Source organism: Sprattus sprattus (genome assembly GCF_963457725.1).
Source record: "Sprattus sprattus genome assembly, chromosome: 10".
NCBI lineage: Eukaryota > Metazoa > Chordata > Actinopteri > Clupeiformes > Clupeidae > Sprattus > Sprattus sprattus.
In genome coordinates, this window is record NC_137908.1 from 6,993,895 (window position 1) to 7,011,394 (window position 17,500).

General features: G+C 46.2%; 2 protein-coding genes across 5 annotated transcripts in view; one reads left to right on the top strand and one right to left on the bottom strand.

The window, feature by feature from the left end:
• Positions 1 to 9,806, top strand: part of megf6b (multiple EGF-like-domains 6b) — a gene marked incomplete at both ends in the record, with an annotated part of 111,845 nt that extends 102,039 nt beyond the window's left edge. The window contains 9 exons of the mRNA XM_080846739.1: positions 158 to 286; positions 926 to 1,054; positions 1,413 to 1,541; positions 1,874 to 2,002; positions 2,544 to 2,672; positions 3,224 to 3,352; positions 3,763 to 3,891; positions 5,547 to 5,687; positions 9,712 to 9,806. Coding sequence (XP_080702865.1) covers positions 158 to 286; positions 926 to 1,054; positions 1,413 to 1,541; positions 1,874 to 2,002; positions 2,544 to 2,672; positions 3,224 to 3,352; positions 3,763 to 3,891; positions 5,547 to 5,687; positions 9,712 to 9,806 — 1,139 coding nt within the window. The remainder of the gene's footprint in view (positions 1 to 157; positions 287 to 925; positions 1,055 to 1,412; positions 1,542 to 1,873; positions 2,003 to 2,543; positions 2,673 to 3,223; positions 3,353 to 3,762; positions 3,892 to 5,546; positions 5,688 to 9,711) is intronic.
• Positions 7,091 to 17,500, bottom strand: part of kcnab2a (potassium voltage-gated channel subfamily A regulatory beta subunit 2a) — a gene marked incomplete at its 5' end in the record, with an annotated part of 137,838 nt that continues 127,428 nt past the window's right edge. For all 4 annotated transcript variants that reach the window (XM_080845718.1, XM_080845717.1, XM_080845715.1 and 1 more), the window contains 3 exons: positions 7,091 to 11,684; positions 13,633 to 13,721; positions 17,198 to 17,318. In XM_080845718.1, coding sequence (XP_080701844.1) covers positions 11,595 to 11,684; positions 13,633 to 13,721; positions 17,198 to 17,318 — 300 coding nt within the window. In that variant the 3' untranslated portion in view covers positions 7,091 to 11,594. The remainder of the gene's footprint in view (positions 11,685 to 13,632; positions 13,722 to 17,197; positions 17,319 to 17,500) is intronic.

A 17,500-nucleotide genomic window follows, 5' to 3' on the forward strand; every position in this document is an offset into this window, starting at 1 on the left:
AGTTTCTCTACCTGTATATCTTCACCTCTGACCTCTACCATATGGCACAGTTATATTATTCCCAGAGCTATATGATTTTAATGCTATTAAGCTTCTCCGTATAAGGCAGTCCCATAGACATGTACTGTCATGACCAACCAGCCTGTGTGTTGAACAGAGTGTGAGGAGGGATGGTACGGGCCGAACTGTGAGCGAACGTGCCGGTGCCAGAATGGGGGGGTGTGCCAGACTACGGATGGCACGTGCCGCTGCCCGCCTGGGTTTATCGGAGCCCACTGCAACGTCTGTAAGTACGGCACTGATCTACAGCTTGGCACTACAATACTAATGCCAACATCAATGCTGCCCGTTCACAGCCTCAGTTGGTTGTAGTTGGTACTTCTACTAGTGTTTAAGACATAAGGAAACGTATGACTGTGGGTGTATGGTGCAGTATGGTGTTCAGTGTGCGCAAAGGTACAACCATAACATTTGATTACCTTTTGTTTGTGTTATCAGCCTTTATGGTTCACCCGTTATATCCACCTGTTATATATTCACTGTAAACCACACCAGGCTTCAACAAACCCTCACTGGTCTTGCTTCATCCTTTGGGCTCATTTTGGAGTGGCTCATATAAAACACATTCCATATGTCCATACAGCTATGTGTCAGGCCTCTAGCAGGGAAATGCAGTTGAAAAATGAAATGCATGTTCTGGGGATAAATCATGTTTTTGATCTTGCTTTCCTCTAAGCCTGTTGATTAAGCTCATTATCACCGCTTCCTCACTCATTCAATGTGCTAATTAACGATTATGTCAATTAACCACTCATGTTTCAATGAACTAGTCTCCACGACTGCTCTAGTGAAAATGTGTGAAAGTGTGTTGTGTGTTACCAGTCTTTGTAATGTGTGAATAAACTCTGCCCTGTCCTGGTTGCAGCATGCCCGCTGGGTCGCTACGGGCAGGACTGTGCCAGCGTGGCGCTGTGTGGAGAAGGGGCACAGAATGATCCCGTCACTGGCAGATGTGTGTGCTCACCAGGCCGCCAGGGGGAGGACTGTGGACAAGGTGTGTGTGTGTGTGTTTGTGTGTGCATCTTATGCCCTTTGCGCCAATATGCAGAAACATGTGAACTGTAGGTGATGTACACATAGAGAATTTGTTTACACGTGTATTCAGGTGGTCGTATCTGTATCTTTTATGTGTGTGTGTGTGTGTGTGTGTGTGTGTGTGTGTGTGTGTGTGTGTGTGTGTGTGTGTGTGTGTGTGCATGTGTATGTGTGTACAGCTATAGAGTATAAGTGCATCTTACTCGAATGGGAGACTGTGTTTATATGTACATGTGGTTGCACCTGTATATTTTATTTCGGTGTGTGTGTTTGTGTGTGTGTGTGTATGTGTGTGTGTGTGTGTGTGTGTGCTGCAGGCTGTGCTCCAGGCTGGTATGGCTTAGACTGCTCGCTGCGCTGTAACTGCAGTAATAGTGGTGTGTGTGACGCTGTGTCTGGAAACTGCACCTGCCAGCTGGGCTGGACGGGACCACACTGTGAAACGGGTAAGAATCTCTTTCTGAAACACACACACACACACACACACACACACACACACACACACACATGCTCACACTCAACAATCATACACAGAAATCCATGTCAAATCAAATGCACAAAAACATTGCTCTGTGTAAAATGTCCTGTTCAGCACTGTGAATGGCGCTTCCAGAAAATGGCCACAAGAGGGCAGCATTGTGTGTGTGTGTGGGGGGGTGTATTCAGTGCTAAGCTAACCATGGTTTTGTGTGCTGCATTCTGTGCTAAGCTAACCATAGTGTTGTGTGCTGTATTCTGTGCTAAGCTAACCATAGTGTTGTGTGCTGTTGAATGGCAGGGTGTCCACAGGGGACGTTTGGGCCTAACTGCGTGCACAGGTGTGACTGTGAGCACAACAGCACTTGTGACAGAGTCATGGGCACGTGCCAGTGTGCGCCAGGATACTACGGCCACCGCTGTGAACATGGTGAGATGGTTACCCACACTCAAATTCACACACACATGTATGATGTTTATTTCTGTGAATTCATTTAGCAGACACTTTCATCCAAATCAACTTGCAGTTCAGAACTCATCACCCTGCTAGCTGAGCCACAGAAACACACAAAATGAAGCTTAATACCACTTACTCTGCCTGTACATATAGTCACTTACTAATCAAACACATGTAACGGTAGATAGCCAGTGGGTACAGTGCTGTGCAATGAGAGAACCTCAATCCCCAGCACTTTAAGAGACGTGCTAGCAACACATGCTAGCACCCATGTGCCTTAGCCTGTTTGCTAGCACGCCCTTCTTCCCATGGCCGACGTTGCGGCCGAAGTTCGAGTCTGTGCTTGCCTACACCAGACAGCTCACACACACACACACCATTCCAACACACACAGCAGTTCCCCTGCTTAACTCTGCTTGTCTTCACCAGGCAGCTTACACACACACACACACACACACACTATTGTATAACACACAGAGCAGTACCCTGCTTAACTCTGCTTGGTGTGTTTCAGCGTGCCCGCCTGGTTGGCATGGCCCTCGCTGCCAGCTACGGTGTGACTGTGGAAACGGAGCCAGTTGCCACCCCAGCACAGGCCACTGTGTGTGCCCACCCGGGTACCAGGGCACCCGCTGCGAGAAAGGTGACCCGTCCGCCCCTTCACCCCTCTTTCACGAGGACACTTTTATCATTTTTATTTATCTTTCACTCCATGTATTGCTCCTGCTGCTTGCTTTTATTGATTTTATGTGAAGCACTTTGAATAGCAACTTGTGTATGAAATGTGCTATATAAATAAAGTCTTACTTACTTACTTAGCCAGAAGCTCGTACACATCAGATGGGTGGAAGTGTAATGCAGTGAAGTGTCTACAATAGATTGCTCAGGAATAGAGTTTGACTAATTCTGTCATTATAAAAGAGAAACTAGTGCAGATCATTACTGTAGAATTTAACGAGAGCGGAACAAACTATTCATATGGTACCATTATAAACAGACTATCAATATGGGGCCATTATAAACAGGCTATTAATATGAGACCATTATAAACAGGGTATTAATATGAGACCATTATAAACAGGCTATTAATATGAGACCATTATAAACAGGCTGTGCTGTCACGCGAAGTTCTTATACTGGTGGTTGTGTTGGCTCTCATCCTGATACTGATGGCTGTTGTTATCTCTCCTCCAGACTGTGATCAGGGCAGGTTTGGGCGGAGCTGTTCTCAGGTGTGTGAGTGTGAGGAGGGAGTGCCGTGCGAGCCGGTCCGAGGCCGGTGCCTGTGCACCGCGGGGAAGACAGGGGCCAGGTGTGACACAGGTGAGTCAAGACACAGTGGATCACACTGGAGGCTGGTACTGATTTAATTCCTGTTATTAAATTAATCTAATTAATTTACACAAGGAAGAAGTAAGCAAATATAAGAGAAAATGTATAGTTATATTTATCTTACCTCTACCTGAATCTATGCCTCACCCGTGGGTTTGTGTGTCCAGTCCAGTATTTTGCGAAAATCCCATTAGGTTAGGCAGGTTGTGCCGTGACATGCAACAGATTATAAACCCAAATTTACTGACCGTGTGTGTGTGAATGTGTGTGTGTGCGTCGTGTGTTCAGACTGCAGAGAGAACCTTTAATTCAATTACATTTTAGTTATATAGCACCATAACAATACAATTGCCTGTAGGCGCTTTACTGACCGTGTGTGTGTGTGTGTGTTGTGTGTTCAGACTGTAGAGTGAACCTCTATGGGCCGGACTGCGCATTGAGCTGCGAGTGTGAGAACGGCGCCCAGTGTGACCAGAGGAACGGCCAGTGCACCTGCCTCAGCGGCTGGATCGGACTCACCTGTCAGGAGGGTAACGGCTCCTCTCATCTCATTTCCCTAGATAGATAGATTAGAGCGCTTTCAATCATTGAAAGGCCAGGAAATAGGTTATCTGCAGCCGTAGACAGGGGTTACATTTGGCAGGGTCTGTCCAGGGGTCAGAACATATGGTATTCATTGATATCAGGGGACGTTCAATCTCACCACAGCTATCTTTTCCAATATAATCTTCATGTTCAATTATGTGGAAAGATAGCTGTCTTATTATGCGAGCTGGCAAACTCAAGTTTAAATGTCAAGCTAGCAAGCGTGGTTTGGGCAGAAGCAACTCTAATTACACCAAGGCTAGGTAATGCAAGGCAGTCTGCTCATTTCCTTGTTATAACTTCATTTCATTATGAATACAATGTTATGGTTTGTGTGTATTTTAATATCATAGAATGTAAATGTATTCCATTTTAATGTAATTATTAAAGACTGGTAGCCTGGCCATTACCAGCCCATTTCATTCCGTCTTTCAGTCTGGGCCAACCCAATGCATTTTGGTTTCCGAGATCGGCGGGTGCTTATCTTGAGGTTTAAAATCATTGGAGTTCCCTTAACCAATCAGCAACGTTTAGTAAGCATTCGGTAGATTAAACTCTTCCCAAAGCCAGTTGGGAGAAGAGCTACGACGTCCTTTCCAATCATAAAACTTACAAGAAAATACTCTTGTTCTCCTTTTAATTTTCTGATGTTCTCGAGAGTTGAGACAACTTTTCCGATAGCTTTTCGTGTCTTTTCGTCCAAGGCGAGTTTTGCGTCACATCTCTGAACTGTTCGTTGATTGGTCCTGCAAAATTTTGAGTTCTGGAGACGATTGTCAATGGGGTTGGGCCAGACTGAGTATGAGCTTGAAATCAATTCAGGCGGAAATACGTAGGCTGGTGTCACCAGGCTAAAAGACTGGTCCATTCGTATTAATTCATTTGTATGAATATTCTCTTTTTTGTTGGTAGCCAACACCCCAAATTTCAGTATTTGACACTGATACACAGGATAGGTTCAGCTCTAGTGTTGCACACCGCCACATTCTGTTGTACCTGATGTGATACTTTATACCACAGAACCCCTCACATTATATATCCCTATTTAACCCCTGCCCATAGATACTAAAGTAAAGTTGTTTTTAAAATCATATTTCTACACAATGTATACTGAAGGCTGTTAAATAGACCCTTTGTACAGGATTGTTTACATAATGATTTACTTATTTAACCCACAGGAGTGCCTCCCAAACATCATCCGAGAAACACAGAGGACCAATCACAGCAGAGCAACTCTTTATAGCCCCACCCACTGATTGGACACCCACCCCTTCCTTCTGTGCACCAATGTGAGGGCAGCATGAGCCGCTTGACCCAGGAAGAGACTGGAGAAGATCAGTTTCATCAGGATCTCATTGGGCGATCGCCTGCCAGTCAAACACCCTCAGCAGGAACCATGTTGGAACACACTGACACTCAGATGAGAAGGGATTGTTCTACGTGATGTGTGTGTATTTATGTGTATGTCTGTGTGTGCATATTTGCACACAGCCTGTTAAACTCTTGTGGCTGGTTCCCCTTTGACTGGATGAAGGACGCTCTCTCAGTGAACACGGTGCTCAGGTTCAGTGTAGCTCTAAAAGTATGCTGCCCCCTGTAGGTCGGACTATGAACTGCAGCCACCCAGGCAGCATCAACAACTTCAGTTTTGGGGGGCGGTCAGGTATAGGCTTCCTCTCCGTTGGGGGCCACGATCGGACAGAGCAGCCAGACCAGAGTCCAGACCAGATTTGGCCCAGATGTGGGCCACGTCTTCTCTGGAGTCCGCTTCTTCCCGGGCTTCCTTGCATGTCCAGCTGCTGGAGACTCCATCCCGGAGAGCCACGCTTGGAGACACGGAGCACTTTACCCAGGGAGCCTTGACCACAGACACACACACACACCTGATGACCTGCAGTGCGTCCAGCCAAACACACACACCTGATGACCTACAGCGCGTCCAGCCAAACACACTGCTCCCTCTGGACTCTTTTCAAGCATACTTGATGCAACACAAACTTCTTTTATCGGCAGATTTTAAGATGTAGAGCGGATATCAATGCACTCTAAGTAATTAATATACAAAGGAGTTTACAGGACAGTTTCATCACAGTTTCATTGTGGCCCTTTTTTTTAATGCCAATATTCCTACAACTATCTTCATTTAGATATTCATCAAGTTGGAAAAAGTGTTTGTAATAATTGATGTTGAGCCTACACACTGAAGTGTACCTTCCTTAAATGACCCACATCTACAGAGAAATACTCTGGACCAGTGAACACCCCCGCCTGATAGAAAATAGTTCACTGCCTTAGCAGTACGTCATGCCCCAGACTGTGACTGAAGCAAAATTCATTTCCCTTTACGAGAAAACTACCACACGAATGCTGCCGAATGCAGTTACATGTACTGAGAAAGAAAAGATTTTTCATGTTTAATCAGGGATGTGTTCGATCTACAGTACATTACCACTAAAGGCAACCAACTCCCCCATCATCTCCTCTGCATCTATGTTTCTATATTTCTTCTCAAATTACATATTTGTATAAATAGTCGCGTTGTGTATTTATATTCCTGATGATGAGTGTATTATATTTTATGTGAAATCTACACCTTGAATGATCGGCCAACTCTAATCTAAGCACATTGATGATATAAAATCTGAATGAGGAGGAATGTGAAGTGTCTGGGTAATTCTGTGTGTCCTTTGACGGCTGTGTAACCTTGGCATTTTAGTTTTGCCGTGTCGAGCCCCAAATGCAGTATTTCAGGACTAAGGACTACGTGGCTACATGGTAAAGGTACACGGCACACTTAAGGATTCTATACCGTCGACTTGAATTGAATCAGACTTCTGAGTAATGATGAACTAAAGATTCATTTAATTTAGCAATCATTTAAAGATTAAGCTTTATCTTTTTTAATAAGATTTAAAAACCTCTTCTTTTTTTTTAACTCTCAGGTACTCTTGGTTTCACCGAGGAAACTAATTCCCTATTCTATGCCACAGTCCTATAGAATAATACGGGATTTAAATAAAGGTCCAGCACACAGATATTCAGTTTTCAAAGATTTGATTCTTAAAATCATGGCACATCCCTACATTTGCGTAAAAAAATAAATAAAAATAAAAGATGACAGGACAACAGGAGCAGTTTTTTTCTTATCCATAGATGTAATTTTTCATTTCATAGATACCGAAGCTGTACATATATCTAAATTCAGATTCAAGCACAATGCAGTTAGCAATGCCTGTCAATGAAAATAAAAAAAGAAAGGCCAAAGTGATGAGAAACGGCTGTATGTATGTATATATACACTTTTATATATATACATAGGTCAAACTATATACAGAAGATATCTGACTCTCAGCGCTGAGAACAGATGTAACGTCTGATGTGGGGTTCAGTTCACAGCCTCACAATGCATAATCAGTGCAAATAACTGCTCTTCATCATCATCATCCTCATCATCATCACCACCTCCATCACTACCATCACCATGACAATACCATCCCAGGGAAACGAGTTTTTAATGTTTTTAAAAATCAAACCAATGACAGAAAGTAATACCCTCTCATCGTTTCCTTAAGGGTCACAGACATGAAACAATAAAAAGATAAAGTATGAGGATATTCCTTGGTACATACTCAGGGACTTTGCCACAGGAACCCAAATATAGCTCTATTAACTAATGCCTGGATGTGTCTTCTCCAGAAACTGTACTTGACGATGATTTGAGTCGGACGTGACCGTGCACAAACGGCCTAAGGAAACGGAGAACGCTTCACAAACGGCCTAAGGAAACGGAGAACGCTTCACAAACGACCTAAGGAAACGGAGAACGCTTCACAAACGGCCTAAGGAAACGGAGAACGCTTCACAAACGACCTAAGGAAACGGAGAACGCTTCACAAAGGGCCTAAGGAAACGGAGAGCGCTTCACAAACGGCCTAGGGAAACGGAGAACGCTTCACAAACGGCTTAAGGAAACGGAGAACGCTTCACAAACGGCCTAGGGAAACGGAGAACGCTTCACAAACGGCCTAGGGAAACGGAGAACGCTTCACAAACGGCCTAAAGAAACGGAGAGCGCTTCAACGACCTTTTAACAGGTCGCCTGCACCTGCCTGCCTTCTGGAAGGGCTCTGCTGCAGAGCCGGAGAGGGTTGAGCGGTCACAGGTCTGGTGTCAGGACTTTGTTTCACTCTAGAGAGAGATCTGTTTACAGTGAAGCACCATGTTAAAGGAAGAAATTACTAGTGTAAAGGAATTATTAGGGCACGGAAGGGTTGAGGGTTGGTAAATATGGCCACACTGTTCCTTAACCCAGAGATGCCCAAAGGACTGTCTACCTCACACCTGAATATTCACACATTTAAAGGCAAGATCAACTAAAAACTTAAAAGTCACCAAGGACCTGCACTTCTTTATGTGGAAATGTAGACTTGATTTAGACTTAGTTCATTTGATTCAGCCCTGACACACACGAAACATACATTTAATTTAGACTATTTTTTTAATCAACAATACCAGAACAAGGTTAATCTGATGCATCACCATACAGGTCTGAATGCTTTTCAGTGATGACTGCCACGGTGTTATGGGATGCAGTGCTACGCTGCATGTTTTCACTATGATGCTCTTCCACATGGTGGCGCTGTTTATCAAAGAGCTTGGTGAAAACATTGCATAATTGCTCGGATCGCTTAGCAACTGGGCCCTTTGGGTATTTCTATGATGGTTGACTACTCTCTCAACACACGAATATAGACCGAAGTTAAGGAGGAGCAAGGGTCCAACAGTGGAACTAAACCCACAGTGGGCAACACCAATGAAGTACGGGACAACACACCCTCCAAACTAATGGGTCTGTTCCTAAATGCATGAACTTGTGTGGAGAAACTTTACTGATTCTCATGTATGCGTTTATTTAACCTTACAGTGCCATGATGACCATTAGATTCGTCTCCCCCCCCCCCCCCCCCCCCAAAGTATTATGTGAGAGGGTACATTAGAGGAATTAATACTATTGGCTCCCCATAGTGAGGGGAGGCGTCATGCTCTCCCAAGATGTCATGCGATTGGTTTGGGCTTGACAGGGGGGAAGTAACAGACAAAATACTGATAGGGGAGAATATCCAAACCTCGCTCGTATGCAAATCATACTTTTCGAAAACTGCAACAGAATGACCCGTTATCAAAAGAAAACTAGCGTCAGCTTGTCGTTCAATTTACAGGGGTGCGCTTATGTATACATTAGGGTCTGTTCAGGACTGCGCACAATAAAAGGCTTGACCAGAAAGACTGTACAGGTGTTGAGAGAATACATATGTTGCATACTGTGGTTCAAAGGCTGGAAAGTCCATGCGGTTAGTTAAATGAGCTCTTTTGTTTTTTGTTGTCAGCGCGTGGATGAGGTCGCTGGGCAGAGGGGCGAGGGAGGGGGGGGGGGGGGGGTTGAGAGAGGGGGGGTATCTTTGGCTTAAGCCACGTGGAAATGTCACTGGTTCTCCACAGTGCAGAGATGACGGATCATAAATACAGTAAAGTACGGCGTTCCAACCGTGTAAGACTAAATAGGCTCGCTCTCACGCTGAAATTCTCACTCTATGTTTCTTTTTTATTGTGTGATTTCTTTTTTTTCTTTTTGCTGTTCTCTCATCCACTCGAGAAATTCTCACAGGCTTTTTTTTTTTATAGTTTTATTTCTGTTCTGATCCCTGAGCTCTGACAGGATGGGCAGATGAGTGCCATTGAACAGTCTCTGTGATCCTACTGGTCAGGTACAGCTGCCAATCACACCTATCTCTACTCTTATAGGCCACTGGTGACAAAAGCTGCAGGGCTGCTGCCCCCAGCCACCCGCTCACGAGTGTGATTTCACCCCCGGGGCAATTTGTGCCAGTGTGACTCGCTCAGTGTTGCAACACCTTAATAGATGATGGTGTTTCGCTGTCATTTAGGTTATTCAGTAGCTCCTTAAATACTAATCCATGCAAAGAAATATGATCAATGGCGATACATGGCAATAAATGCACACATGGGAGTATACTGCAGTTCATAAATACTGAGTGTGGTGTGTATGTGGGTGTATATGTACTTATATACTCTGCTATTTTTGTAAAGAAGCCTCATAAACTGGCATGACTGATGCAAGCGTGGTTCAGTTCGGTTAGGTTTGGAGGGCGTTGGCAGCCGTCTCCGTGTAAACGTGTGAGTCTGTAAGGGTGCTGGGAGCAGACGGCCTCAGCTGAATGCCCAACAGAGAGGGTGTCGAGGAAGGGATGAGGGATCACCAGCCAGCCACCATAGGGTCAGACCAAGGCAAATGAGCTTGTACAGTCCACCCATCAGTGTTTTATGTTTCTTTGTTTGCCCCTTGTTGCAGAGCTGCCACTGTTGTGTAAGGACAGTCAAAGGGGAAACGGGTTGATTGACAGACAGACGGACAGACAGACAGGTTAGACAAGGGCTCTGCAGTCTGCACAGAGCCGACGGGAATCACTGGAGTGGTTAGCGATGTAAAAAAAAACCATGCTAATGCTAATATTAGCATGCTAACGCTAATATCTCCACCTGGTTCCCTGCGTGGGGGGGTCGGGAGATACCGCTGACAAGAGCGCCTCCCATAGCACCTCCGCGCGAGCTATGTTCCTAAAGTGCAGGTTTGAAGAGTTGCATTCTGTACACGTGCGATGCGAACAAACGAACTACGCGGAGAACCGTTTCAACGGTAGAGATGCAAGCGGATGGAGGCATTTTCAGCCATGATATGAAACCATCGGAAGCTGATGGCTGGCTAAGAGACATGTGCGACGCGTTAGTTTCTCTATGGCGGGGATCACACTGAATACAAGAAGCAGCAGCGCGTAACTCAACGCTCAGACCATAATAATTCCATTAGTTTAAACAAAGTTCTATCTCATTGCTAAGTGACGTGATTTACTATTTTCTGTCTAACGGAAAAAAGACAACCCGCCTCTATAAAGAATCTTGCTGATTTTTAGAAAATTGGTCAGAATGCCTGAAATGTTCCTCAGTTATGCTAGCAGTATCCACCAGTCTTGAGCTGCTACTCCCGCTGTTCAGTGTGATCCCCACGTTACACCTATTATCAAATGTAAGTTACACTTGTATGCATTCAGTATTTCGAAAATTAATAAAAAAAGATAAAAAAATATATGATGCAAAGAGTAAAATCAAAACGAGTTAGTTCCAACAGCCAAGCAAGCGTGTGCTTTTTTTCCTCCATTTTTTCGGCATCCCCTTTTTAAAAATGTTTCAGCAGAGATTTGTATGCATGTGTTTTTTTTTTTTTTACTATGACCATACATCCCATCATTCATTTCACTTTCTCTGCCAGTGTTGATGTAATATTGCCATTCGATGGAACTCTTAAAACGCTTCTTATGCTTTTACTATCTAGCTATACATGTTATGTTTTTATTTTGAATCCCTTCTCTCTTCCAGATGTTTTTGTTTTCTTTCTTTTCTAAATGGCGTAGTTCCCCTCCGGAGGGGAAGGGGGCGGTCTCATGCGCCGGTTGGGTGTCATTCAGTTGTAGCTCAAGCGGGCAGAGGAACAGGCATGGGACGCGGGGGGTAGGGTGGGGTGGGGGGTGGGTCTGGAGACGCGGTGCAGTCCAGGAGCTGGAGATCCGAGTGTTTAGGAGCGGTAATCCTTTTTACTGTAGGGCTTGTTCCCCAGGATGCTGTCCACCTCGTGTGTGATGGAGGACGACAACTTTGGAAGAACCTGCCGGGTAAACACATAAATAAACAAACAAACAAACAAATCAGAAGTGACAAAATAATGTATATACATATATGTATGTGCAGACTATGATTTGTCTTTATTTTAGGGTTGCTGTCTGGGCCGTGGGAGGGGGGAGGGGGGAAGGGAGAAGTCTTTGTAAAACTTGAATCAGTCACATTTTATGTTTTCATGTGTGCTACTTCAAGAAAACAATAAAAACTAATTTGAAAAAAAAAAAAAAAAGAAGTGACAAAATAACCTGGAAGAAGCTTTTTCTCTATGGCAGGGATCACACTGAATATAAGAAGCAGCAGCAGTAACGCGTACCTCAACGCTCAGACCATAATAATTCCATTAGTTTAAACGAAGTTCTATCTCGTTGCTAAGTGACGTGAGCTACCTGGTTGATGTTCTGTTCTTGGATGGCATGACACCATGACAACACAAATGATGAGAGGTGGATTTACTGCCAAACAGGGGCACTAGTTCATTTCCTTCTCAAATCAATGCAGGGAATGTGGAAGAGGAAGCACAGCTGCTTTGCCTTCAGATATGTATTCCCACTTATTATGGAGGCTGGCAAGAAGATGCATGAACAGGTCGACTCCCAAACAGTACTGTGGACAGGCTGAGGGAGATGGGGTAACAGAGATGGGAATATGGAGTCGGGGGATACCTGAAGCTCAAAGACTATTGGGAATATGGAGTGGGGGGATACCTGAAGCGCAAAGACTATTGGGAATATGGAGTCGGGGGATACCTGAAGCTCAAAGACTATTGGGAATATGGAGTGGGGGGATACCTGAAGCTCAAAGACTATTGGGAATATGGAGTCGGGGGATACCTGAAGCTCAAAGACTATTGGGAATATGGAGTGGGGGGATACCTGAAGCTCAAAGACTATTGGGAATATGGAGTGGGGGGATACCTGAAGCTCAAAGACTATTGGGAGTATGGAGTGGGGGGATACCTGAAGCTCAAAGACTATTGGGAGTATGGAGTGGGGGGGGGGATACCTGAAGCTCAAAGACTATTGGGAGTATGGAGTGGGGGGGGGGATACCTGAAGCTCAAAGACTATTGGGAGTATGGAGTGGGGGGATACCTGAAGCTCAAAGACTATTGTTATACCCCACTCTCACAAGATAAAGTAAGAATGAAACAAAAAACAAAGACATTTTCAACAAAGGGTTTGTGTTTTATTTGATGGAGGGAGGCGAGGTGACCACCCTGTGCATCTCTCACCCTATCTCCATGGAGATACACAATAACCCAGCCTGGCATTCTCTTACCCCCTACAACGCCTTGCCTCTCTAAGGCCAAGCACCATCATGGGTGCTCATCGACATGGAGGAACTCTAGGTGATGTACTGTCTTTCAGAGCACGCCTGGTGTTCTCACTGAAGGCAGGGCCAAGCACAGGGGCTCATCAGTGTTTGTGTGTGTGTGTGTGTGTGTGTGTGTGCTATGTGCTAATGAAGACGAGCCAGCCTCCCACAGAGAGACTTGTGATCACACAGATATGCATATGTACATATACACACACAAACACACACACACACACACACACACACACACACACACACACTCCAACACACAAGAGCCACGATGGCAGTCTCCCTCACACTGTGTGATGTGTCTCAAACACATGCTCTCCCCCTCCCCTCTTTTACACACACAGAAACACACACACATAGAAACACAAACACATACACACACCCACACACCCACAGAAACACAAACACACACACACATAGAAATACAAACACACACACACAAAGACAAAGACAAACACACACATACACCCACAGAAACACACACACACACACACACACACACACACACACACACACAGAGAAACTCTCTCACACACACACACACACACACCCACACCAACACACACACACACACACACACACACACACACACACTGTAGGTTGTAGTCTCACCTGTATTGCTCCTATATTCTCCATGAGCTGGTCTGTGTTGGAAGCCCCTAACAGCACTGAACTCACTCCTTCATTCCTTAGGCACCACGCTGCAGAGGGGGCAGTATACAAGCATGACTCTGAACTCTTAGTCACACACACACACACTACTTTATACAACAACACCGGGCTACATACACACACAGACACAATATACATAATATGGAAAAAAAAACTCACTTTCACTCAAATTGCACTAACCTATTTCACTCTCTGACACACACACACACACACACACACACACACACACACACACACACACACACACACAGAAGCAATGACAAGATTATTTCACTCACTCACATGTGTGCACACAAACACACAAGAAAGGTACACCACACTCTCCCTCAGACACACACACACACACACACACACACACACACACACACACACACACACACACACACACACACACACACACACACACACACACACACACACACATATGCCATCTATATTTCAGTTCTCTTTATCTCTACTTTATAGACAGACTTACACATCACCAAATCACACACACACACCCACGCACACACATACACACACACACACACACACACATCAATCAATGCAATCAATCAGTTACATTTCCAAACCTGCTATTATGCCACGTACAGCACATAATCAAGCTGACCCAAAATTACATTTTTTGAATGTGGTTATGCCTTTCCCACCCACCTGCGCACCCACACAGTTCTAAAAACACCTAAGCCCCCCCAACACACACACACACACCACACACACACACACACACACACACGCACACACACACATGCACCAGATCCTGTTAGGCAGGTTGCTGTTTCCATGGTTCCCAAGGACAGTGTTGAAACTAAAACGCTTTACGCTTTGTACTTATTTACATTGCTGTGGCCATGACATGCCACGCCTCCAGACTGACAAACAGTGCCAACAGCAGCACCCATAACAGTGCCAACAGCAGCACCCATAACAGTGCCAACCCTGCCCAAACAGGCCACGCAGCAGCACCCATCACAGTGCCAACAGCAGCACCCATAACAGTGCCAACCCTGCCCAAACAGGCCACGCAGCAGCACCCATAACAGTGCCAACAGCAGCACCCATAACAGTGCCAACCCTGCCCAAACAGGCCACGCAGCAGCACCCATCACAGTGCCAACAGCAGCACCCATCACAGTGCCAACAGCAGCACCCATCACAGTGCCAACAGCAGCACCCATAACAGTGCCAACGGCAGCACCCATAACAGTGCCAACAGCAGCACCCATCACAGTGCCAACGGCAGCACCCATAACAGTGCCAACAGCAGCACCCATCACAGTGCCAACACTGCCCAAACAGGCCACGCAGCAGCACCCATCACAGTGCCAACACTGCCCAAACAGGCCACGCAGCAGCACCCATCACAGTGCCAACAGCAGCACCCATAACAGTGCCAACAGCAGCACCCATCACAGTGCCAACAGCAGCACCCATAACAGTGCCAACAGCAGCACCCATAACAGTGCCAACAGCAGCACCCATAACAGTGCCAACGGCAGCACCCATCACAGTGCCAACGGCAGCACCCATAACGCTGTGCAAACTGTCAAGGGCCTTAGCTAAGCCTGCATCAAGGCCCTTGACTCCTCACAGAAGTTGTGTGTGTGTGTGTTCTGTTTAGTTCCTCGAGATATGGACGTTAAGTACAAGGTTGGATGAGAGTGTGTGGAGCAGGGTCTTAGCTTCTTGTCTTAGTGAAAGGAACTTGTGTGATACCTTCACCCACACACCCACACACACCCACACACACCCACACACACACACACACACACACACACACACTGTTCTTAAGTACTTTGAAGCCACACTGATGAGAGCGTGCATGTGTGTGTTCAGCCCTTCCTCTTCCGATTGCATTCTAAACTGAAACGCTGGCTATAAACATATTAAGGGCGGGTCAACAGCACCCAGTCCATTTCCTGTGAAATTAAAAAGAGGCTCCAGCCTGTCAATCAAAACCTGTGCTCCGATGTCCTCGCAGAGATCAGATTGCCAGCTTCCCATTACCACATTACCCTGCAACTAACCTCAATCATCTTCAATCCTTTCCCCTTCTCACACACACACACACACACACACACACACACACACACACACACACACGCCTGTGTATGTGCATACATTTATACTCATCATGAAGGACATGAATCAACAGCGCAGACACACATGAGACACACACACACACACACACACACACACAGTGAAACACAAATAAACTAAAACCTATACACTCACACCATAACCATTAACCGCAGGGCACATTTAATTAATTAATGCATTAATCAAAATGTCAAAGTAAGCACGCATCCAACACACACGCACGTGGATCCAACACACACACACACACTTTTAATACCCAATGGAGTTAAGAAGGGGAAGCCCATAAAGTATTACTTTTCAACACAAGCAAGAATGCACACTAAACCACACACACACACACACACACACACACACGCACACAGGGATGCATAACACAAACAGAACAGCTCATCACACGGCCTGCAGCTTCGCCTCTTCCTCCTCTCATGTCCCCTCTGCCACAGCCGGGCGCTGAGAGCTCATAGCAGGCGCGTCCCTCAACCACCAGGGGGCGATCAAAGAGGGGAGGGCTCCTACAGGCTAGGAGTGGACAGATACAGAAGAGGACAGACACAGGACAGCACAGAGGAGACACACACTCACTCACTCACACACACACACACACACACAGCCGACCCACCCCACCTACACACCACCCCTTCAGAGGCGTGTGCAGGGTCCAGGGTGGGGGCCGGGGAGGAGCGAGGCACGGGCGGACGGACAGACAGACAGCAAGAGAGAGAGCGGCAGTGCAGAGGGGGGGGGGAACTCAGGAGGGAGAGGGGGTTGTGAGATGAGTGTCAGTGTGTGTGTGTTTGAGTGTGTGTTTGAGTGTCAGTGTGTGTGTGTGTGTGTGTGTGTGTGTGTGTTTGAGTGTCAGTGTGTGTGTGTGTGTGTGTGTGTGTTTGAGTGTCAGTGTGTGTGTGTGTGTGTGTGTGTGTTTGAGTGTCAGTGTGTGTGTGTGTGTGTGTGTGTGTGTGTGTGTGTGTGTGTGAGTGTGTGTGTGTGTGTGTTTGAGTGTCAGTGTGTGTGTTTGTGTGTGTGTGTGTGTGTGTTAAAGTGTCAGTGTGTGTGTGTGTTTGTGTGTTTGTGTGTGTGTGTGTGTGTGTGTGTGTGTGTGTGTGTGTGTGTGCGTTTGAGTGTCAGTGTGTGTGTGTGTGTGTGTGTGTGTGTGAGTGTGTTAGAGTGTCAGTGTGTGTGTGTGTGTGTGTGTGTGTGTGTGTGTTTGAGTGTCAGTGTGTGTGTGTTTGTGTGTGTGTGTGTGTGTGTGTGTGTGTGTGTGTGTGTGTGTGTTTGAGTGTCAGTGTGTGTTTGAGTGTGTGTGTGTGTGTGTGTGTGTGTGTGTGTGTGTGTGTGTGTGTGTTTGAGTGTGTGTGTGGGGGTGGGGTTTGGGGTGGGGGTAGGTGGGGGGGTGTTGAGCGCGTACCAATGGCGAGCTGCGGCAGTGTGCAGCCCAGCCGCTCGGCGATGGCCTGCAGCTCTTTCAGCTTCGCCTGCTGGCGCCGGCCCTCCTCGCTCAAGATCTTGTCCTTCAGCCACTGGTAGCCCTGCCGACCACAACACAGCACACCTGCTCAAAAACACAGCCCCCGCTGACCACAGCACTGCACACACACACACAGACGCACGCGCACACACACGCACAGCAAACACACACGCACAGCAAACACACATACACACGCACACACACACAGCACTGCAAACACACATACACACACACACGCACAAT